The sequence below is a fragment of the Zingiber officinale genome, chromosome 7A (assembly GCF_018446385.1).
Source record: "Zingiber officinale cultivar Zhangliang chromosome 7A, Zo_v1.1, whole genome shotgun sequence".
Lineage (NCBI taxonomy): Eukaryota > Viridiplantae > Streptophyta > Magnoliopsida > Zingiberales > Zingiberaceae > Zingiber > Zingiber officinale.
Genome location: NC_055998.1, coordinates 136,593,446 through 136,618,855, shown reverse-complemented (window position 1 = coordinate 136,618,855; position 25,410 = coordinate 136,593,446). Strand labels below are relative to the sequence as shown.

General features: G+C 35.8%; 1 protein-coding gene across 9 annotated transcripts in view; it reads left to right on the top strand.

Annotated features, from left to right (window-relative positions):
* The first annotated feature begins 11,044 nt into the window (after positions 1 to 11,044).
* Positions 11,045 to 25,410, top strand: part of LOC122002744 (protein-tyrosine sulfotransferase-like) — a 63,578-nt gene continuing 49,212 nt past the window's right edge. For 4 of the 9 annotated variants that reach the window (XM_042558046.1, XM_042558045.1, XM_042558043.1 and 1 more), the window contains exon 1: positions 11,249 to 11,491. In XM_042558046.1, the coding sequence (XP_042413980.1) occupies positions 11,278 to 11,491 (214 nt within the window). In that variant the 5' untranslated portion in view covers positions 11,249 to 11,277. Of the gene's footprint in view, positions 11,182 to 11,248; positions 11,492 to 11,825; positions 11,845 to 24,786; positions 24,861 to 25,410 lie in introns of those variants that run through there. The other 5 variants (XM_042558049.1, XM_042558042.1, XM_042558047.1 and 2 more) reach the window with 5 other exon arrangements.

The following is a 25,410-nucleotide window of genomic DNA, read 5'->3' as shown; positions in this document are numbered from 1 at the left end:
TTAAAAACCTCTTAAATATAATAATATCCTTGGACCTAGATTCTATCATGTAAATTAAGAGACATAGGTTTTTAAAATCTTCACAACCTTAAGACAGTTTGACATAGGCTTATTAAAGGGTTTAGGCTTGTCGTACTTACTCGCCAACACCACTAGAGGGTTTCTAAGATTTCCCTAGTTTCGACCATGTCAAGATTTTAAAATTCTAAATAATATAGGTTAAAAACGAGTTTTGCCCAAGACTCGATGATAATCTTAAGAATCTCAAAATCATTTCAAATCAGAATCACTATACTATTGAGAGCCTCATGAGTATAGTCGTGCTTTCTGTCATGCTCCAAGGTATAAAACACCATATGATGATCGAGAATACTCCTTAATAACAATTGTTGATACATCTTGATACAAAGCCAACATTGCAAAAACAACACGATCGTCATAGCAAGATATAGAAACGAAATCTAGTATATATTTATATAGGTAAAAGCAAAGGTTTTGCATGCATGCACGACTTTAAAATTTAAAAGAGGAGAGTAACAAAACAGAAACAAATATCAAGTAATAAGTATTAAAGAAAACCAAATTGAAAATAAAATCGTAAATACAAATCGAAAATGAACCATCTTGAAGTAACATGGGATCAACCGCTAGGAACTTTGAACGACACTTTATATCATCTACCAGCTAATCTAGAGGTCAAAGAGAGCAAGTGGGGTAGTGAATAAAAATTACTCGGTCAAAGAAAGAAAGTGGGGTAGTGAGTAAAAATTACTCAAAAGGTATAAAGAAGAATAGTACATAATACTAAAGTATAATGGAGTCAAAGGAAACACTCTCAGGTAATGTTATTTACTACTATAAACAATAGCAAAAACACCAATGATCCTATATGAAAGTAGGGGAGATTGCACTGGCTTTGGGGTGACATCGAGGTGACTTGGATGTTAACTGTGTGAAGACTGTGAGCTGAAGTAAAGTGATACCGAGTGAACTTGCGCAGTAAAGCTAGGAGCTGGGAGAAGAAAATGTTAGTCACCAGGTCAAGGAAGGGGTCCCTGGCACAGACACTCCGACACTCAAGTCGGAACAGTAGTTGAGCGAAATTAAGAAGACGATGAACAGTAGAACTATAGTGTCCATGCGCGAGTGTGCGGATGCATATGTATTCATGAGCGTATCTGACCAACGGAGAGAACCCCCTTTTATGCCGCCTCTCATAACCTCTGCATTAATGAGGTGGCAAAGAATATCTGGTGTTAAAGTATGTCGGGTAGTGGAGTATGTATGACAGCGTTCATATAGAGGAGGAAGACTTTATCACATGTATATATCAGAGTAATGGCATATTCCCTGGTAGGTTATTACAATTCTTTGACAATGTTGTCTTTTAGAAGGAGTTTGATCGGATTTTTAGTCGACCAGGAATATACTAGGAGTCGTGCTCTAGAGAAGTGGGAAACTGAGCCCCTAAGGTTTGACCAGTGCTAGGGGCGACCAGATTTATGATGAAAACCTTACATTGAAGTAAGGAAGACAACCTCGTAAGTTCGATCAACGCTGGGTCGACCGGCTATAATTTGGAGCCTTGTCTCTGCAAAGTGGGGAGTTGAGCCTCGTGGATTCGACCAATGCTAAGTCCAACCGGGTTTATGTTGGGAATTTGGCATCCGCCCGGACAAGATGTTCTATCAGACTTTATGTTGAGGTTCATCTTGCACTTGACAGCTATACTTGAACATAAAGTCCATTCCAACCGAGCCATGTGTCTAGCGTGTCTGATCGACCAAAGCACTTGGCGATGACACTGGACTTATTTCGGCATGACACCAATACAACCCGAGAGTTAACCCTTTTTTTACTTTGCACGCCACATTAGCAGACTTTTTTAGCGTCGAACCCCACTTCAGAGTCTCACCTTACTTGTTGTATCAACCAACATACTCAGGGGGTGTCTTGGGCTAAAGTTTAGCCTTGAGTGGCTCCATCTCGGGTACCAAGTCGAGGAGGAAAAAAAATAAAGTAAGATCGATTAATAGATTCAACAATGCAAGTTGGGGGAAACAATAGCGAATATCTGATCTGAATACATCGCAAGGTTATTGTTTCTTATTTGCCGTCGGAGATCCTACAAACACAACGGATATCTTTCACAAAATTGAGCTAGCAACCCAAGGTCCTTCTCAATGAGAAATAAAGAAGCAAGAGGAAGAGAGCACAATTAGCAATTTAGCATGCTGTAAATGAACCATATCTCTTCCTTTATATACCCGACCTAACTTATGAGGACTATCTACAATAATTCCCATCTCTAATTAAGATCTCATCAATGCTAATGAATCAAGTTATTGGATCTATATATTGAATCCACATCTATTTAACCCAAATCCCCTTTATATACAATCAAGTATTAGATCAATTAATTAAGGTTTAGTTTTCTTAATGGCACTTAGAGCATCCACAATGTGATGCATTAATGGGGTGTTATAATACCCTCTTGGTGTTAAAATCATTGTGAAATGATGTTATAATACCCTTTCTCTTGAACACGTTTAAGGTTTTGAATGCGTTCAAACAAATGTGGAGTGGGCCAGCCCTTGACTGACCAACTCCATGTGTGTATTTTTTTTAATTTTTTTTTATTAAAAAATATAAATTTTAAAAATAGTAAGGTGATTGAAATAGTAAAATTTTAATATTATTTTTAAAAATAGTAAAATTATTTTTTAAAAGTAAGATTATTATTAAAAATAATAATAATACTTTAAATGTTTTAAAATATATTTATTTAATATGATATAATTTTAAGATAATTGAGTGGACTGTGGAACCCATAAATCATGAATGTTAATGTTAAAATGAATGTGAGTGAAAGAGATATGTTGTTATAATGAGTATGTGACAATGAACCTCATGCTTTTTGATGAGGTGGAGAGTATTATAATAGGAGTGAGTTGTGGATGCTCTTAGTTGTGTGTGAATGTAAGCTCATCTTATGGAGATTAAGCTCACCCATATAGATTTAATTGGATTTAGTCTATCCATATGGACTTAATCCTACCTATGTTGTTTATATTTTCTCAACTATTTTCCTTTTTATTAATTCAAAATCTTTTAATTTACAATTTAGTTGGAGATATGATCATACAAATTTATCGTATATCTGTCTTTCATCCTTTACTACTCCTTTATATCTTTGATAAGATATTTCTTGCACCCTATAATTTTATTTTTAATTCAATTATATATTTGTTTAATTAGTTTTTTTTATTTTATTATAATTATAAATATGAATCGACTTCTTTTGTTTTTCTTGTCCATTCATATTCAAATCCTCTAACCTCTTCTCTTCTCTTATTTTTTTTTATAAGTTCGTCAGTCACATTGAATCGACGTGTCATCCATGTTAGCATACCCTTACGTCTATGCAGAAAGTGAGCAATTATAGATTGAGGTCTTGCATGAAACGCTCAAGCATGACTTCACACCGCGCTTGTGGACCGACTACCTCTACTACACCATCGACGACATGATCTCTAACACCAGCGTTAGTGATCATACTTTTCGTTATGCCCCCCAAATTTCAATATCTATGAATTAAATATTATTACCAATAAATTAACTTATCAATTTCATAAATAATAAAAAATTAATAATTTTTTAAAATTCAATGAAATATAGAAAAAAAAAAGATGATAACTTGATCACATGAAGTGAACTCAGACTTCTTTTATGACATGACATCTTGGGCGAACTCAACCAATTCTGGATCAGTCGAGTGCATCTCTAATTCTTGGATTCACCCCTATTATTTATTTGAAAATAAATTCAAAAATACTTATATAGTGTTTTTTTATCAAAATTATCACAAGGCCATTTTTTTTTTTGTTAAATTGAAAAAATAGATGCATCATATGAAGAGTGTTTTTAAAATAACTAAGCGACTTAAAAATAAAATAACTAAGCGACTTAAAAAATAATAATCTAACAATTTCATCTAATAGAATTTTTAAATATTTTTTGAATTAAATGGATAGATATATTGTAGAAGATTATTAGAGTTTATATATTTTAAAAACACATATGATTCCAAATAGACTAATCTTTACATGAAATTGTGTATAAGAATGTATCAACTTCTAACGACACTGCTAGTTTGACATTGATTAAAATATTACATGATCACTTTCACCAAATTAATATATATATATATATATATATATATATATATATATATATATATATATATATATAAATTAAGGAGAAGGAGAGAGACATTTGGGTCCTTTCTCATTTAGGATTTTAGTGCTTATAGGAAGTACTCTTCACAGGGCAAGGGGCACGATTTTTCCTTCCGCCGCCATGAGAGGAATGCAAGGGAGGAGGATGATGTTGGCACCCCCTTTGCTGCCTCCGACGTCGACAGTCCTCTCCCTTTCCTCACGCACGCCAGCCAAGTGCCTCTGCTCTCCTTTCTCCTCTTCGATCCGGCTTGCAGCCATCCTCAAGCGCGGTCGACGCCGCCCTTCGCCTATGCCACAGACACCACCTCTAGTGGCCGCAGGTGCCCCCCGCCGCCATCGCCGCCTCCAGCGGCTGCGGATGTCGCCTCCAACAGCCCACGCCACTCCCGGTGAGCCACTTCGCTGCCTTCGTTGTTCATCGACGACTGTCGACGCACTCTTTTTTGCCCAGTCACTGCATATGTTAGAATGTATATTAAAAGCCTAGTTTTTTGTATGAAGATTTATATTTTGAAATGAGAATCACTTTGGTCAAATATTGCATTTTATATTTATATGTTAATGCAGTTGCTCATTTAATTTATATTGTAGATAACATGGTGTGTGATGTCACACAGAAGATCATGTTATTAGTCCCTTATAAATTATAAATAGTAGCTCACGATCGGATGAATAGGGACAAACTATTGGAACGGTTGTAGTATAATTTCGTATTAGTTTATCTTGACTATAAAATTATACTAGTACACTATGTGTGTATTGAGCAGGACCATTTAAGATTGTTCGATTTATACTGACTGCATAAAAGAATAGAACCTCTGTTATTATGGATGTGCGTTCTCTTAATCCCGATATAATAACAAGCACGTATACTTAGTATTTATTTCTTTGACTTACCAGTGGATGAGATTTATTCGTTAAATCAATAGGCCCGATGAGTTGGGAGATAGTATCATTTATATGATGTGTTGTTGATTATAAAAGAAAACTGTGTCATATTTATTTAGATTGATGATGTCCCCTTGAGGAGCTCATAAGGATTATCATGTAAATCTTACAGGTGAACTTAGTCCGACATGATAATAAGGTTGAGTGATACTACTCTTGGAGCTAGATGTTAATTAATTGAGTTGTCAATAACTCATTTAATTAACAAACATACGATATCTTAAATACAGGGAGATTAACGCACTCATGATAAGAATGAGCTCATATTGTAATATGGGATTGGTACGGTAGTTCAATAATAACTCTTTAGTGGCATGAGTTATTATTGATGAACTTGAGTTGAGTGTTCGTGTCGAACACATGAAGCTCAAGTCCATCAGGAGGCCAAAACTAATTCCTTCTCTCGGTCCCTGTTGTAGCCTCTACATAGCCTCGCATTCACTCGTTTGATTTTGTTTCCTACCTAAGAAAGGGGCTTGCCAAGCCTTGCTTAATGCCCAAGCAAGGAGTCGGCCAAACCAAAAGAAAAAGAAAAGAAAAGGAAGAGAAAAGAAAAAAAAAAGGAAATTTGTTCTCAACAGAATTAGAGATTTTTTTAAAAAGAATTATGTTAATTATTTCTTAGAAATTTTCTAAAAGGAATTATATTAATTATTTCCTAAGAAATTTTTCTAAAAATAATTATATTAATTCTTTCCTAGAGATTTTTTCTAAACAAAAATTCTGTTAATATTTCTACTCTTTTATCTGGTGCCAAAGGTTATAAAAAGCGAAGAGGTCATGCCACCATAACCTAATATCTCTTGAGTTGTTTTCCCTTACTTGTGGCTGACACCTCATCTCTTCTTTTCTCTCTTTTCTTTTCCCCTAGAGCCGACACCCACCTCCTCTCTTCCTCCTAGGGCCAACGCTCCACCTTCTCATCTCTTCCTCCCTTTCCTCCCTCTAGGGCCGGCGCATATCTCCCTTGGTGGTCGGAGCTTGGAGGAGAAGAAGAAGAAGAAGAGAAGAACCACCCTAGGTGGCCGGTAGTTTGGAGGGGAAGAAGAAGAAGGAGGTGCCCCTTTTCTTTGCATCTTTTGGTGGTAGGCGACTTGGAAACAAAAGAAGGTTTGGGTGGTTTGTCTTGGTAGATCATCGCCCACACGACGTCCAAGAAGAGGAGAGGAATACAACATAAGATCAAGAGGTCTTTGTCTACGAAGAAAAGTACAACTAGTTAATTATTCCGCAGCGCAACTAGTTTTGTTTTCTTTGTATGGATCCTGAAATACCAACACAAGAGGCTATGATCTTGTGCTTCGATCAAGGTACGTTTTGATCAATCAAGACCTTGCTTGATTGATCAAACACATGTTTAATCAAGCAATTGGTTTGTTAGGAATAGTTCTGTCCTTGTACAAATTTTTATACAGTGGATTTACATAGAACAGAGTTCCGAGCGCCAACAGCATAGTCCTCTCCCTGCCCAGCGCCGTTGCAGGAGCCGACAGCCATCGCACGCCACCACATCTTCCGCCGACAGCCGCCACCCGCCGCCACGTGCTGCAATCCCTTTCACCAGCAGATGCCCTACGCCGTAGCCCCCTCGCCGACAGCCTCCATGTGCCGACCATCCACGGGTAGATAGTTCACGCGCTGACTCTACCCTTGTTTCAGCCTTCGTACTGCTATTGTATTTCGGCCTATGAGCCGTTGTTGCATTCCGGCCTATGAGTTGTTGTTGTATTTCGACCTTCGTGTCGTCATTCCAGCCTGCGAGTTGTTACTGTATTCAGATAGCATGCCATCTTGCGGATCCATATCGTGTCAGTCTCCGAGCTGTTGGATCTAGCTACTCATCTGGTGGGCATTTATCTACTCTTCAGGGCCACGATGACTCGATCAGCATCACGACCAGCTCATCGATCCATCTGAGTGCACCCCCCCTGCGCGTGTCGGGCCAGGGTATGCCATTATACTCATTCTGTATTTATTTAGTTGTTCTACTATTATTTAGCTGTTTATATATTCGTGGGACCCGCCTTGAGCATCGAGGTACCAGGGACCTGGCAACCCGGTCGCTAGCTACAAGTATTGTTGACCAGAGGACTTCTGACGGCTTGGTCAACACAGAAAACAGCTCACTATCCGAGTCATGGAGATGTGGTCAACATTCCAGACACGTCATTCCGACAGTTTCGTCTTCTCAGATTCTCGACAGGATCATATTGGCGCCGTTTGTGGGAACTTCGCCTGATCTGAAACGTGAAGATGGACGACGTCGGAAAATTTTGCCATCATGACCTCTGTGGGTTCTAATGAACATATCATATTCTCCTCACTCTACGGGTATTCGGGAGTCGAAGAACTGAGTTAGATCTTCTGCTGGTCGGCAGGTCAGTTTTTCGATTATATTTTCCCTTTCCGTCATAAGATCTGTCATTGTTCCCCGATCAAAGACTCCCATGCCGATCGGCCGGGTTTATATCATATTAGAGTCATAGGCTCAATGTCGAAGACTCTCGTGCCGATCAGCCAGGTTTGTATCATATTAAAGCCACAGACTCAATGTCAAAGACTCCTGTGCCGATCGGCCAGATTTATATCATATTAGAGTCATGAGCTCAATGTCGAAGACTCCTGAGTCGATCAGGCGAGTTTGAGTTGTATTAGACCTACGAGCTCTAGAAGTCGAGCGACGACTATAAACCCTTGAGTCAGAGACTCCCGAGTCGATCGACTGGGTTTTAATTATATTAGAGCTACGAGCTCTAGAAGTCGAGCAGTCTTCACTGGTCGCGGACCAACATATCATATCTTCTATCTCCCCCGTTAGGAATTGAGCGATCTTCACTAGTCACAGACCAGTATATCATATCTCCTATCTCCTCCGTTAGGAGTTGAGCGATCTTTATTGGTCGTAGACCAGCATATCACATCTCCTATCTCCCCCATTCGAGGTCGAATGACCTTCACTGGTCTTGAACCAGCATATCAGATCTCCTATCTTCCCCGTTCGGGGTCGAGCAGTCTCCGCTGGTCACAGACCAACTTATCAGAGCATTCTTCTCCCCCATTCAGGGTCGAGCTATCTCCGATGATCTAGGACAGGAGTATCCCCACTGATCTCGGACCATCGTATCGCCACTAGTCTGGGACTGAAGTATCTTCACTAGTCTTAGACCAGGGTATCCTGCGGGTTCCATGCCCTTCGATCGCATGAGCCTATCACCCACTCGGGACATCGACGTCGTACTTTTAACTCTCGCGAGCCTATCCCACTCAGCATCATCCCACACAGTACTATTCGATTGTCGGGCCAACATTTTATGATCGTTCGGTTGGTATTCTCTGGGCCACTCGTTCAACACTTCATAGTCGTCCGACAGGTATCGCTCAACCATCCGTTCGACCACACACTTGACTACTTGGTTGAATGCTCGACATTCTCTACATCTGGTCAGCATTTTATGATCGATTGGCCGACACTTTCTCGGTTGCCCGCCCGAGATCACCCACTCGTTCGCTCGTTCTGATTGGCATCCCGTGTGTTGCTCGATCGACTATCATTTTACTCGTCGCTCGCTTGACATTTTGCCGTTCGCTCAGTGTTAGTTTGATTATCAACTTGGTATTGTTTCTCGTAGTTCGCTCGATATCGCTACCATCTCTCGCATGACACCGTTACTATAACGACCGCTTATGAGACATTGGAGTGATTCAGCCTTTGCGATGGACTGTCTAGTCAGTCGGACTTGTGTCTCCTTCGATTAGACTTGAAGGGGAGACTTGTGATGCATATATATTTATGGGGCCCAAATGAGATTAAGAAGAAGGAGAGGGATATTTGGATCCTTTCGCAATTAGGGTTTTAATGCTTATAGGGAGCACTGTTCACAGGGCAAGGGGGCGCGATTTTTCCTTTCGCCACCAGGAGAGGAATGCAGGGGAGGAGGAGGATGCCGACACCCCCTTTGCCGCCTCCGACATCAGCAGTCCTCTCCCTTTCCTCACGCACGCTGGCCAAGTGCCTCTGCTCCCCTTTCTCCTCTTCGATCCGGCTCGCAGCCAGCCTCGAGCCTCTAGCCACCAACGCCGCCCTTCGCCCATGCCACCGACACCACCTCTAGCGGCCGCTGGCCCCCCTCCAACAGCTGTGGATGTCGCCTCCAACCGCCCACACCACTCCCGGAGCCACTTTGCTGCCTTCGTCATTTATCGACGTCTGCCGACATCGGCCGGCGCTGGCATACCCTTTTTTACCCAGTCGCTGCATAGTCCTCTCTCTGCCCAGCGCCGCTGCAGGAGCCGACAGCCATTGCACACCACCACATCTTCTATCGATAGCCACTACCCGCCGCCACGTGTCGCAATCCTTTCACCAGCAGACGCCCTGTGCCGCAACCCCCTCGCCGACAGCCTCTACGTGCCGAGCATCCACGGGTCGACAGTTCACGTGTTGACTCCACCCTTGTTTCGACCTTCGTACCACTATTGTATTTCATCCTACAAGTCATTGTTGTATTCCAGCCTTCGTGTCGTCGTTCCGGCCTGCGAGCCATTGCTGTATTCAGATAGCATGTCGTCTTGCGGATCCATATCACGTCCGACTCTGAGCCGTCGAATCTAGCTACTCATCTGATGGGCATTTATCTACTCTTCAGGGCCGCGACGACCCGATCAACATCACGACTAGCTCATCAATCCATCCGAGGGCGTCCCCGGGGCCAGGGTATGCCACTGTACTCATTCTGTATTTATTTAGTTGTTCTACTATTATTCAGGTGTTTATATATTCATGGGACCCGTCTCGAGCATCGAGATACCAGGGATCGGGGCAACCCGGTCGCTGGCTGGAGGTATTGTTGACTAAAGGACTTTTGACGACTTGGTCAACACAGAAGATAGCCCACCATCCGGGTTATAGAGATGCGGTCAACATTCCAGATACATCATTCCGACAGTTCCGTCTTTCAGATTCCTGACAAGTATATATATATATATATATATATATATATTAAATTCTAAATATTTATAATAAAATTTGTGTTGTTTTTTTAGTTGTTTTAAAAATTTATGGTTTAAATAATAATTTTAGTCGGACATCTCCAATGAGGATATTTAGAGGAGATATTTTTTCAAATATCTCCCCTCTCAAATATTTCCCATTGTGGGGGATATTTGAGAGGTGAATAAAAATCACCAGGCATAATTGGATGATTTCATTTTAATTAGCATGTAAGTGGACCCCATATGGGTAATGATTAATTTATTGAGATATTTTATTATATAATTTGAGATATTTGAGAGTAAGATATTTGATAGGTGAGATCTATAAATATTTAGTTGAGAGAATATTTAATTATAAAATTTAAGATATTTAATAAGTGAGATATTTAATTGATGATATAAATATAAGGAACTTAAATATTTGAAAGAAATATTTAATATTATTATGGAACATACAGAATCTTCTAAGAGCTCTCATACAAATATTAACATCACATCACATTAACATTAAAATTTCACATATTTCTTTATTATATTAAAAAAGAAAATCATTCAACAACTATTTGACGGTCATATATATATATATTATCTCACTTATATTTTATATTATATATAATTAAATTTTTATAAAATTTAAATCTATAAATTTAAATTTATAACATGGAATAAATCGAGGGAGCTCCTTCCACTCTGTTGATCCTTGCATAAGTCGAGGGCGCTCCCTTCCACTCCATTGTCATGATGTAATGGGAGCTAAGAAGGGATGCCCTAATAAATTAAAAAGATAGATACGAAGATTACGGATGAAACATGCTTTCCAGTGAAAGACACTTTTAATTTCTGCCTAATTTAATTATAAAACAGAGAGATTTTTCATTTCCATAACTGGTGGACTTTGAGTTGTCTCGCATTTTAAGCCAAAACAGGGCTGAATAGGGAAACATAATTTCGGAGGCAACCCATGCTGGAGGAACGTTAGCCTCCGAGGTTCACCAATCAGGTAATGGGTGGGGCGTTGGGTGTTTTTGAACTAATTTTCACCTATTTCCCTAACTCCTCTCGGAGACTCAACAATGTTTGGGTGGTTAGGGTTCCTATGCCTATTTCTCCACTCCCCTCCGACCATGTTTTGGGAGTTCAGCTGCTTTTCACCCCAATTGCTGCTGCACTGGAGGAGGAATTGGGGAAACAAATAACGGAGGCGCAGGGAATCCTTCGTCGCCTCCTTTTCTACTTCCCTTCATCGATCGGCTATCGACTTCCGTCCCACCTGGCCGCCGTTCGTTACTGGAGAATAAATCTCACAGAAAGTAAGTTACTTTCCCTATCACTTCATTTGTTGCAAAAGGCTGATCATTTTGAGGCCACGTCAGTGTTTTTTTTTTACCATAAACCTTGGCGTAATTTTCCAAAATGTTAGATATTTATCTCCTCCTCTGGACATGCTATTGTTGAAGAGTATTTTATATGTTACAAAGCAATAGAGAGAGGTCTTAGTCAGTAGTTAGAGAGAGCTCTTGGTAGAGTGAAAAGCCTAGCCGCCTCTTTCTCGTTTTTTCATCTTATCTGGCTATTAGGATAGTTGTTTTTTCCGATTGCATGAGGTTTCTAGTTCTCAGGTTGGAAATGCTGGAGACGTTGTTGAAGATTTGCAAATTGCAGGGTAAAACTTCTAACTGTCTTCCTCCATACCATTGTTTCGGTCTTTGACTTGAAACATACTATTTCAATATTGCGTTGATGATCCAATGAATGGTGCCAATGATACATTGGAGATTGAAGGAGGAAGTAAGAAGGAGATGAAGCAAAAGAAGATGCAATATCTGTGTTGAGTGGTATCGAGTTTTTATAATATTTTTCGATCGTTTCATTCGGTATAGTACATGATTTAAAATCATGCCTGGCGGAGACAATGTCTACTTCCTATATTTCATCTCCCTCCTTCAATTCCAATCCATTACTGACACCATGCATCGAAACATTAACACGATAATGAAATAGTATCGTTCTAGTTAAAGATCAAAACTTCGGCACGACTCAAGATTTTAAACCTTTCTTATACATACTCGGTTCATAGCAGTGGATGGATAGTATTCAAATTTAACAAAGAGGAGGATTACTAGTTTGAAAAGCATTGACATGGTCCTCAGTAGTAATGGCCTACCAAATACAAAGTAAGGCCCCATATTTACCACTTCATTGTGATCGTGATCCTCCTCTTTGTTAAATTTGAATATTATTTATCCATCGTTATAAGCTGATTTGTGCAAGGTGCAAGATTCACCTTGTTGTAAAATACCTAACCAGAGAGAAACCCCAATGTTCTCTTCCTTGTTCAAATCTTGTGTTTGGAGTTCAACTATCTCTTCCTCAGTCTCTAGTTCTCTGAGACCAATTACACACAGTTGTTTTCACTTTTCCATGCCTACTTCAGTTTTAGATGGGTTGGTGGATTTCGTGTTTCAGTCCTCCTCTGCAAGCGTCACCAAAATACTAGAGTAGACCTTTCTTTCATTTGCTTTAGTATCTTTGTTAGATATTGCCTTTGTATAAGGAATTGCTGCTGTTTGCCTCTTGCTGCATTCCTCATCTTGGGTTGCAACAAGTTCCAGAGTTGTTTTTTGCTTCTTCCCATTTATTTTCCGGTACAACCTCCTGCCAAGAGCTCCCAAGTCTTAGTTTCGTCTTTAATCAATCAGTCCGCTCCATGATGATCGGTGTTCCATCATCTCCCAACCTTGAAATCTCTTAGAAGTTGATCGATGCTTAGACTTCCACTTTATAAAAGAGTGTCAATCGGCGAAAATAGATCCTCATAGCCGGATGATATGAAAAAACTGGAGGGTGTCGACTAGAGTTTTCACCCTAGGATTTGCTATCTTTAGCTGTGACTTTAATAGCTGCTCTCCAACCTGAGAACTAGAAATCCCCAAGCAATTGACGAAAACAACGATCCTCACAGCCAGATAAGATGAAAAGAAAGGGTGGGAGACGTCTAGGGTTTTCACTAAGGAAACCTAACTATTGACTGAGACCTCCCGTTGGCTACTTGTTCATCCTTAGGTTGATCATCCTCACAGCTGATTGCTAATTCGAGACTGCATCAACTTCCTCACATTCCTTGAGATGGGAGGCCTCTGTGAATTCTGCAACAAATTGTCAAAGAATGTGTCGGAGATGCTGAACCATCTTATTTTTACGTGGAGACCCAGGGCAAAAAAGATAGCCTTAGCTTGCATAATGTATCAAATATGGAATGCATGGAACAATATAATTTACAATGCATATCCTAAAAGTCTACATCATACATAAGATTAAAACACAAGTGTATAAGATTTTATTATAGATTTTATTTTATTATATCATGAAGTTTAGATGCTTTTTGAGCAATGGATAGTTGACTCACAAATAGAATCAATCAGATATAGTCGGCTTACTAGTGCGATAACCCACATTTAGATCTTGATAGAGAGGGATTGTAACTGAATCTGGGTTAGACCTAGTAGGTAGGGTATGTTATTTTGATTAATTTATATTTTATTGATAAAAAATTAAACAAAATATTCATAATTTACGTGGAAAACTTGTCTAGATGAACAAAAAATCATGGGACAAGTGAGAGAAATCCACAGTGCGAGTTGAGGCAAATAGGATGATCTCGTTGAATTCTACTTCATAATGAGAGAGCATTCAACGTTTCTAGATGGAAGAAAAATCCCAGGGTAAGAAAAAAATCCCTTGTTGTCTTTTCTTTTTATTTCTCTATCTTCCCTTTCTCTCTCATATTTCCATCGCTTCTTCTTGCTGTTTTTTCTTTGATCTTTTGCTCTCTCTTGTTACAACAGTCTCCAAAGGGAAAAAACTGTTTGCTCTTTATCTTTTCTTCCCCTCACACACAACAACACACACAACAAAGCAAATCTCCAAAGGATCTAGCTTGATTATCAAAACCATGGGTTTCATCTAGTTTTGATTTAATCCAATAATTCTTCATTCTAATCCAACATTGAAGGGCAAACTTGAACTTGATGGAGTCCTCTTATGCAACAATCAAATTTCCACAGATGAATAACTTGGTTGGTACATAGTTCTTGTTACAATGATTTTGCATAAGTTTATCTAGTGATTCTCAATTGCACTACATACCCAATGATCATCAGCATCAATGTGCTTGGTGTGGAAGTGATACATAACAATCTTGCTTTTGGGAAATTTCACTAAATCATAGTTATCATTCTTCTACCATGAATTCATCTTCACTCATTGGTTTCAACCAATGAGTAATTTTTATTTCTTGAAATTCTTATGAATTTTATTATTAGAGGTTGTTCAACTTCTATAAAATCTAGGGGCATCTCTAATTTTAATTTGATATGTAATGAATTTTATAAAATAAAAATATCATAAAATATGGAAAAATAAAGAAAATATGGTGATTATTATTTCCTTTTTAATGATGATCAATTTGTGTCATTCGATATGGATGAAAATTTTCATCATATGAAGTATTGGAACATGAAATTAGTTGGCACAATTAAATTTTTTTACAAATTTGATTCTTTTTTCTCAATCATGAGGATGAGGGATAAGGAGATGATATGAAATTGATAACTAGGGATGAGAAGAAGGTGCATCTCTCGTTATCAAGAAATGAACAACAACAAACTTAATCAAAGGAAGGCGTCATCTAATCAATAGGGCTCGATTCCACTATTGCATCACATAGTTTCATATGATTAGCTATACAAGATGCATCAATTACATATTAAGTAACTTACAATTAAAAAAATTATACAATTCAAATAAGTTAAGGGCAACTCGATGCATAAAGCTCCCACCAATGGATCCGAAACTTGAATCCGTGACTTCTAGGTCACATGACAATAATTTTACCGTTACACAAAGTTCCCTTTCATACAATTCAGTAAATTATAATTAAATATATTATATAAGTTATAAACAAAATTGTATAGCTTGTAATTTTAAGTTATAATTATTTAACATAAATATAACCTTTATTTTATAGTTTATGGTTACAAAACTTATAGTTATATAAATTAAATAAGTTAGATTATATAAAACATATAATTATTTAATTTAATTACTTAGTTAATTATACTAACTTAGTAAATAAGTTATGATAATTTAATTAGTAAATTATATGTAAATATACTAAGATTTGATAATTTAATTATAAACTGATAAGTCTGACATGATGTAATATATAATGTTATTTAATTTATATACAATATCTATTTATTATACTCATGGTTTAAAATCTCGACTAGTGCCGAGGTTTCGGTCCTAAATCGGAACGATACGATTTCAGTATCGTATCGTGTCATGCCGATATAGTTTCGGTATTTTTTAAATATATAATATATTAATTAAAAATAAAATATAAAAATAATCTTGAAATAAATATGAAAATAGATAAATAAATAAATAAATGGAAAATTTTATTATATTTTTTTAGAATTAAAATAAATTAATTAGATAATTTTATTTGGGTTTAATAAAACCTCTTTATATTATCCCAATCATAGCTAGGAGTTGATTAAAGTAATTTACCTGATTTTAATTTAAAAAACACCCTGCCACTCCTTGTGCGAGACGAGAAAATTGCGCGACTACGCGGCCGCTAGGTTCGCGAGACTCCAGCGTAGTCGCAACAGTTTTGTGACCCCTCCGCCGCGGACGCAGTGGTCATGCGACCTCTCCGCCGCATTTGCGATGTCGTGCGACCCCTTCGCCGCGGATGCGGAGTCGCGTGACCCCTCCATCGCGGACGCGGGGGTCGCATGCCCCATCCACGATGGACGCGGGGTTGCGCAACACCTCTCTGCTGCCGCGAGACCTAGTACTAGGGTCGTGCTGGTGCCGGTTGACCAGTGGAACAAGATGCTTCGCCCGTTCGACCGGCACGACACGATATTTTAATCCCTGATTATACTATGACTTATATATATATATAGTAGATAAATTTATAAGGTATTAATAAAATTTAAATAACTTAATTTATTAAATTATTATTTACTCGATGAATGAAATTGATTTGCCCAAATATAAAGAAATCAAATTATAGTTTATCTTAAAATAATAGCTGCATAGTAAGATACTATATCAAAGTTATACTTTTTACCGTTAAATAAAAAAACTTCAACATTGCTTAAAACTTTAAACATTGATACTATGCATAAACAACGAAACAATACATGCGATCTATATAGTATTGTTATTATATTTGAAGGATGAGTTTATCATGAAGTAGAGCATAATGATATGGAATATTTTTATAAGGAAAAATCAATTAAATCAATATAAAATTTAACAAATAAAGTAAATAACAAAATTAACATTCAAAAAAGGGAACTTTTACAAGAATTATGCAAGTCTAATTTGTTGCTAACATTATCATGAAGTTTGTATATGATCAAATAGTGGTGTGGTAGCCCTTGAGATTTTTGTACCTTCAAAATTTGTAAATCTTGGATTGGATTAAATTCTTGTTCAAAATCCATTTCACAAATAGCAAGTGGGTTTGTATTGGAATGAGATTTTGCATCATATTTAAAGCTACCTTCTAATTCCTACTTGGCAAAACGCTAAAATTGAAGTGTCAACCCAAGGACTAGGAATGAAATTGATGAAGCGAAGAACAAAATAACGTCTTCTAGAGGAAAAATTTTCATACGATAAAAATTATTATTTTTTTTGCAAATGTATCAATTTTGAATATTTTTGTTTATTGTTAGTGTGCCAATCTTGAAGATTTTTTAATTTCTTCTTTTTATTATAGATGAGGCAATCTCAAATTTATCTTCAATTTATTTTCTTTAAAATTATTTTTTTTTGTATTATTTCTTTACTCACAATGGATCTTTCCCCGGGACCCCACATGGCGGGAGCTTCGTACACCGGGCTGCCATTTTTTTGTATTATTTCTTTACTCGTTTGTATTATCCTCCCTTTCTAAGGAAAACTCAACTCTGAACGAGTTGTTGATTTCTCTTCTTTGGTCTTCATTTCCTAGCATAAGGAACAATTGCTTTGATAACTCTGTTTAGCAATGTTTTTTCATTTTTTTGTTCTTTCGATGTCCTTTCAAATGATAAAGAAATTGATACACTTTATTTCTCTTTTTGCATTTTAACTTTGAGATATTTCTTTTTAGTCGTCCTTTCAAACTTGTTAGAAAATATTTGAGTTTATTATATAGAAAGAATAATACTTATGCCTTCATTGAAATCATGTAGCACATGTAACGTGAAGGCAATAATTAAGAGGATGATTTCATAAAACTTATAACAAAATATAGATGAATTTTTGAAGTTCTCACAAATGAGTATATCCTCTAATTTAAAATTGAATTTGTGTTCATATAAGTTGGAAAGATAAATTAACAAACATTGTAATTAATCTTTCTTGCAACATGACTATAAAAAATGTATATGAATTGTACGACTGCATTTAATGTAGACGTGATGAGGAAATTTGAATTAATAAATGCAATATAAAATTACAATACCATTAAATATTTTATAATAATTATTACTCAAGTATCATTTTCATCCTTGTATGAACAAATATATTTTTAATATGCAAAGTGGTTGACAAGCATCAAAGATATAAAAGGAATTATAGTAAGTGATTTGCAAATTTTTAAGTTGTAGAGTAATTGCGTATATAGACAAAAATCAATTTTTAGGAAGAATAACTTCGTTTATACCCAAATGATGTAAGATTTGTTGATGTTGAAGTTGCTCGAGTTTTGACCTAAACCAATATAGGAAGATAGTTATTAATGTGCTCTCATTGTTGGATCTAGAAGTGATAGTAGTTTTCTTGTTGATGAAAATTGCAAAAACTAAATAAATCTTTTTATAGATTCTGTTAGCTTTTGTTGTGCCAATGTGCATTGTTTGCAATAAGGAAGAGCTAGTGTTGGTGGATCTTGAAGGCAACAAAACAACAAGATTATGGTGTGATGTATGAGAAAATGATGATGTCTTGATTTGATGGGATAGTGACATCGATCAATTTTATTAGTGGTGATGGAAGTAATGATTGACCATCTGATGGGGTGAGATTAGTGAAAAGTAGTAGGGAGGAAGGGCAAGTTAGTGAAGGTGATGAAGATCTTCATGATGGTGCCATTAGTGCTTCTAGTGGTGATATGGTAAGAACAATTCTACATGTCTCTTTTTTTAGTCATTTGTATCCTTGCCTTCCTTTTTTTCTATTTTTTTTTTCACTCTTAGCTCTTTTTTGTTGTTTTTGTTTTCATACTCTTTTTATTTTTTTTTTCTCTTTTTACTCACTCCCTTTTCTACCCAATTTTTTCTTCTTTTTGTTTGCTTGATTTTTTTTTTTTGTGATAACAAGTCCGATGAGGCACTGCGATGGCACAGCCGACTATGCACAAAGATAATGAAAGGGCATGGGAATATAACCAACGATGAGATGAGAATAGAGAAGTAACAGTGATGGTGAAATGAAAATCTAGAAGGTGACGATTAAAGTAGATGTGCCAAGGATGCGGTGGAGTATAATGTATGTGATACAACAACAACAACAACAACAACAACCAAGCCTTTTCCCACTAAGTGGGGTCGGCTGTATGAATCCTTTTACGCCATTGAGCTCTATCTCCTATTATATCATCATCTATATTTAAATAAATTTTATCTTGTTTTATTGTTGCTAACCAAGTCTTTTTTGGTCTTCCTCTTCCTCGTTTTATATGCATGTTTATCATAGTTTCACATCGCCTAACTGGAGCATTTATCGGTCGTCAAGTCCGCACCATCTTAAACGTGTCTCTCGAGTTTTTCCTCAATAGATGCTACTCCTACTAACGCTCTCATTTCTTATTTGTCCATCCTCGTACATCCTCATCTCTGCAACTCTCATCTTCTTCTTATGTACTCAAATCATAACCCAACATTCACTTCATATAACATAGCAGGTCTAATCGCATTTTATAGAACTTACCTTTAAGTTTAAGAGGTACTTTACTATTACATAAAACACTCGACGCCCTCCATTTCACCCATCCCGCTTGTATTCTATGTAAGACATCTCTCAATCCCTCTATCCTTTTACAAAAATGATCCCAAATACGTAAAACTCTCAATTACAACAACTCGTTATCTTTTATTTTAACAATTATCTCATTGCATCTAATATTACTAAACTTAAATTTCATATATTCTGTTTTTACTCTACTAAGTCTAAAACCTTTAACTTTTAGTGTTTTACGCAGTTTAGCATTTACTTATTCACTAATTTTATCTACCAAAATAATATCATTTGCAAACAACATGCACCGTAGTACTATATTTTGGATGTGTCTAATGAATTCGTCCATAATTAGTATAAAAAAATAGGGACTTAGAACCGATCTTGATATAACCCTATCTTTATAAGAAACGTTTCAGTTAATCCGCATAAAGTTTTCACTCTTATCATTACATCCCTATATGTATCCTTAATAGTTTAATATATGTTATGCTAACACTTCTCTTTTCTAGAATTCTCCATATATTTCCTTGGACTTTATCATAAATTTTTTCTAGGTCAACAAATATCATATGTAAGTCTTGCTTTTGTTCCTGATACTTTTCAATCAGTTGCGTGAAATGATGTATAGCTTCTATTATCGATCTTCTAGGCATAAATTTAAATTGTTTTTTTGTCACTGTTGTCTCCTTAGTCTTTTTTTTATTACTCTTTCTCAAAGTTTCATGTATGGCTCATTAGTTTAAGACCCCTATAGTTTGCATAATTTTGTACTTCTCTTTTATTCTTATATAAAGAAACTAAAGTACTTACCCTCTACTTATCAAATATTTTTTTAGTTTTCAATATTAAGTTGAATAACTTCGTAAGTCATTAAATAGCTTCTCTCCCTAGGCACTTTCATACCTCTATCGAAATATCACCTGGTCTAATTTTTTTCCCATTTTGTATCACATTTAAAGCTTATTCTACTTTTGAAGTTTGAATTATAAAAATTTAAATTTCTATACTCATATGTCCAACTTAAATTACCTAAGGTAAGTTGGTCATCTAAACCTTTATTAAAAAATTGATAGAAATACCTCTCATACTGCTCTTTTCTTTCCTCATCATTTATTAGCACCCTATTATATTCATCTTTAATACATATTATTTGGATAAAATCTCTGGTCTTACTCTCTCTCGCTTTAGCTATTCTATAAATATCTCTTTCCCCTTCTTTTGTATCCAATTTTTGATATAACCGTTCAAAAGTTTCATTTTTAGCTTCACTCACTCTTTCTTGGCTATTTTATGTTTTTAAGTTTTTCTCATTCTTACAAGTATATAATACCTTATACGCTATTTGTTTTTCCTTCACTTTTTCATATACTTTCTCAATCCACCACCAAGAGTCTTTACTTGGCAGTGCACGCCCCTTTGACTCACTGAGCACACTCTTGGTTGTTATTTTCAATTTTGATACTATCTTATTCCATGTCCTATTTAAGTCGCCGTATATTTCTCCTAATACTTGTACTCCTACCCTCTCTTTAAATATAATTTGCTCCCATCCTTTAACTTCCACCACTTAATTCTAAGAGTCGTGCATATTTTCCTTCTATTGATATTATATTTGAAGCATATATCTAGCACTACTTATTGATATTATGTTTGAGGCGTATATCTAGCTCTACTAACCTATGTTAGGTAGTTAAGCTTTCTAGATAAGCTTGCAATCTTTACAAATCTTTCTATCCTTCTTCCTAACCATAAGAAAAATGTATTAGCTAATATAAGGTCATATGCTATCGCAAAATCTAATATAGTTTTTCCTTCCTCATTTCTCGCTCCAAACCCATAACATCCATGCACTCTCTCATATTCCTCATTTTTCACTCCTACATGCACATTTAGATCACCTCTTATTAAAATCCTTTCGATTGGTGGAATATTTTGTAATATTTCATCTAAGTCCTCCCAAAACCTTAATTTGGTAGCTTCATCTAATCCTACTTGTGGTGCATATACGCTAATTATGTTCATAGTTTCTTTCGCCACTATTATCTTAAGAGTTATAATTCTATCCCCTTTTCTAACTACTCCTACAACTTCATCCTTTAACAAACTATCTACAATAATACCCACTCCATTTCTTGTTTTACTTTTTCCAGTATACCATAACTTAAAACCCGAGTTCTCTATCATCTTTGCCTTCTCACCTGTCCATTTTGTCTCTTGTACACATAAAATATTAATTTTTCTCCTAATCATCATATCTACTACCTCCATTGATTTACCAGTGAGAGTTCCTATATTCCATGTTCCAAATCTTAGATTATTAGTTTTTCTATCATATTTGTTCTTATCTAACCTATGGTGTGAGAACTCTTGCCTATTTAACACTACACCAAAGTTCTCATGGAGATGTAGCGGTCCTTGCTGAGACGTTACAGTCGGACCCTGTAACGCGAACTCTTGCATATTTATCACTACACCCGAGTTCTGGAGATGTAGCGGTCCTTGCCGAGACGTTACAGTCGGACCCTGCAACGCGTTCCTTCCGGGGAACAACCTAGCATTAGCACAATAGTTTAATGGATTCATTCATGAAATTTTGCCATAGTTTGACGCTGGCTGGCAACCTAACGCAACCCTCCTCCTTTATCCGGGCTTGGGACCGGCCATGACTGGTCATCATGGGCGGAGTTTAATGTATGTGATAATAAAGAAAAAATGAAATAACGATAAAGAGCAATGATTAAAGAAATATGTAAAGAAGTAAAACTGATCTCAAATTGTGTATGAGTTGTGCCTAGCGGAAGTTTGAGCATGATGAATAATGAAGATAATTAGTACCGAAATCAAACCAACAAATGTCGGCTCTACTACTAATTAACAACAACAACCTAGTCTGATTCTCCTACGTCGGCTCTAATACCAATTAACAATAACAACCAAATCTTATTCTCCTACGTCGACTCTAATACCAATTAAGATCATCAAATTTAAATTGTCGAACTACTTAATTGAATTGATGAATCACTCAAGTACTGGGAATGAAATTGATGAAGCGACGAATAAAATAACCTCACTTAGAGGAAAAACTCTATCACAGAAGGTCCAATTGAAAATTATATTAATTCAAAGGTAATTATAATATAGGACTCTAAACTCCTTTTATAGACTCAAGGTGATAATAAATCTAGAAATAAAGAAAATATTGTAATCTTAATAGGCATTATAGTAATTTTTAATTTATTATCAAAATTAAAAATGTTAATTATCGTATCAAGCAATAACAACCAAGCCTTATCCCACTAGGTAGGGTTAGCTATATGGATCCTTTTATGCTATTGTGCTCTATCCCCTATTATATATTATCTATATTTAAATAAATTTTATCTTATTATATTATTGCTAAATAAGCTTTCTTTGGTCTTTTCTACCTCGTTTAATTTTATCTTATTTAAATAAAATTTTCTTCCTTATTATATTATTCCTAATTGGAGCATTTATTGGTCGTTAAAATAAATGTCTTAACCATCTTAAATGTGTCTCTTGGAGTTTTTTCTTAATAGGCGCAACTCCGACTCTCATTTCTTATTATGTCTATTCTCGTATATCTGTATATTCACCTTAACATTCCCATCTCTACATCACTTATCTTTTTCTCGTATGCTCGAGTCATTCCAACATTCAGCTCTATATAAAAATAGCAGTTAGGTCTAACTATCCTTTTGTTTACTTTTATTTAGATTTTAGAGTTATTTTACAATCAACTCTTCTCCATTTCAACTATCCTACTATTATTCTAGGTAAGACATCTCTTTTAACCCTTCCATCCTTTTGCAAAAATAATCTTAAATATTTAAAACTCTTAGTAATGGTAACTCGTCATCTAGTTTAACAATTGCCTTAGTCTAATATTGATAAATTTAAATTTTAAAATTCGAGTTTAGTATTTATTCTTTCACGTCTCATCTGTCAAAATAATACCATCTGTAAACAATGTACACTATGACAATATGTCTTGGATGCGTCCAATGAATTCATCCATGATTAGTGAAAAAAATAGACTCAGAGTTGAGCGTTGATGTAATCCTATATTTATAGAAAAAACGTTGCAGCTAATCCGTATGAAGTTTTCACTCTTATCATTGTGTTCTCATACATATACTTAATTATTTCAATATATGCTATGTTAACACTTTTCTTTTTCTAAAATTTTTCACAATTTCTTCGGGATTTTGTCATAAGTTTTTTCTAGATCGACAAATACCATGTATAAGTCTTGCTTCGTTTCTCGATACATTTCAATTTTATCTTAAACATTAAATCTTTAATTTATTGCAGATGCATCAATCTTAAATGTTCTTCACTTAATTTTCAATTATTGCATATGTGTCAATCTTAGATATTTTCAAATCTTAATGATTTTGTTGTTTGCAATGAACCATGGACATGATTCAAGATAGTTTTGTATTGGATCAATCAAAGGTGGGCCCACTATTAATTTTTTACTACATAATTGATTTTTTATTTTATTTTATTTTCCTTGAGATGGAGACCTAGCCTTGTGTGGAGTGACTGTGTGGCTCTTTGAAAAGAATACACATTCCTTAATTTCTTGGTAAATAGATGATTAATCCAAAAATAACTCATTTTAACAAAATATGAATTCCCCTATTTCAAAATAAAGTTGTTGCCATGTGACCTTTTGGTCACGGGTTCGAATCTTGGAAACAACCTCTTGCAAAAAAACAGGGTAATGCTACGTACAATGGATCCTTCCTCGAATCCTGCATAGCGGGAGCTTTGTGCATTGAGCTGCCCTATTTCAAAATAAAACCTTAAAATTTTATTAAAAAATAATTTAAGCTTCCTAACTAAAACTTCCAAACTCAAAATCTAATTTTAAACTGCATAAATATTTTTTCATCTTCAACAATCCTGCTTATGTGGAGATGAAAACTAAACAAATATGGAAGCACAACAAAATATACGCAACATCAATAGAATTAAAACATCAATATTTATATGCAAACACTTCCAGATGAAGGGCAAAAAATCATGAAGCAAAGGGAGACCACTGTGGAAGCAGAATTTTCAACCTTTACAAGGTTACCCAAACTATTCAAAATATGAATGAAGCTAGAAGGATCTCGTCAGCGTCCAAGGATTCTAAATGCTAGAAAATTCCAAGCTAGAAAAGTTTTTTTTTTCTTTTCCCTTTTCATCATCTTTCTCTTTTATCCATTCTCTCTTTCATCTCTGTTTCTTTCTTTGGTTTCTTGTTTTTCTCTTGTTGCTTCAACCTATAACATAGAATAGAATTTCTCATTTTTAACATGCCACATAAAATAACACCAAGCCCAAATGCAAGCAAATCTACCTTGATTAGTTGAAAGTAAGTTTCAATTAAACCTAATTTAATTTTGCTGAGACAAAGTTGGGTTGGTTCCAGTCTTTTATTTTCTCAAGATTGTTTGATATATAAGAAGTTTCCTTACTTGATGCAAAACTTTTGTTGTTCTCTCTAGCCTTTTGTTGTTTGTATTATTTCTGTACATGAATTCTTATGATCGCTTCTCATTTTCTATAGGTATCATCATAGTGGGAAATCAATGATGAGATTGCTTTATAGATGTGGGATATTGGTGGTCGTTCTTTTGTTGGGTATGCTGTTCTATTGTTTCAATTGTGTCTTATAGTGACCTTTTTCCTTTTAAGAAAAAAGCTTTCACAAACTACCACTATGAATTGTGTAGCAATTTGCATATGAACCCTCCACCTTTTTTGGTATCTCATGGATACCCACGATTTTTACTCTCTAATTTCTTCTTTTTAGAATTTTTATTAGTATCATTTGTGAAATGGAAAGAGTCAAAAGAGTTCATGCCTTGATGGTTTAAATTTCTTATTAGTATTTTGGTTAGAGAATTTATTAACTAAACCAATTTATTGAACATGCAAAATTATTCTAGTCGTAGTAATTAAGTGGATGCATTATAATATGGCCCTTTATGTACGGGTTCCTAAAGGAAAGGTAGGAGTCTAAATGAAATTGTTTAAGAAATAATTTGGTATATGCCTAGAAAATTGAGCATAGCTATCATTGACTTACTGAGCTAATTAATGGAAAAATTATAGGGAGAATTAAGATTTCTCATAGGTTAACACCTTTTTTAGCCAACATATGTTTTGCTTGAATTTGCAATTTATTTAA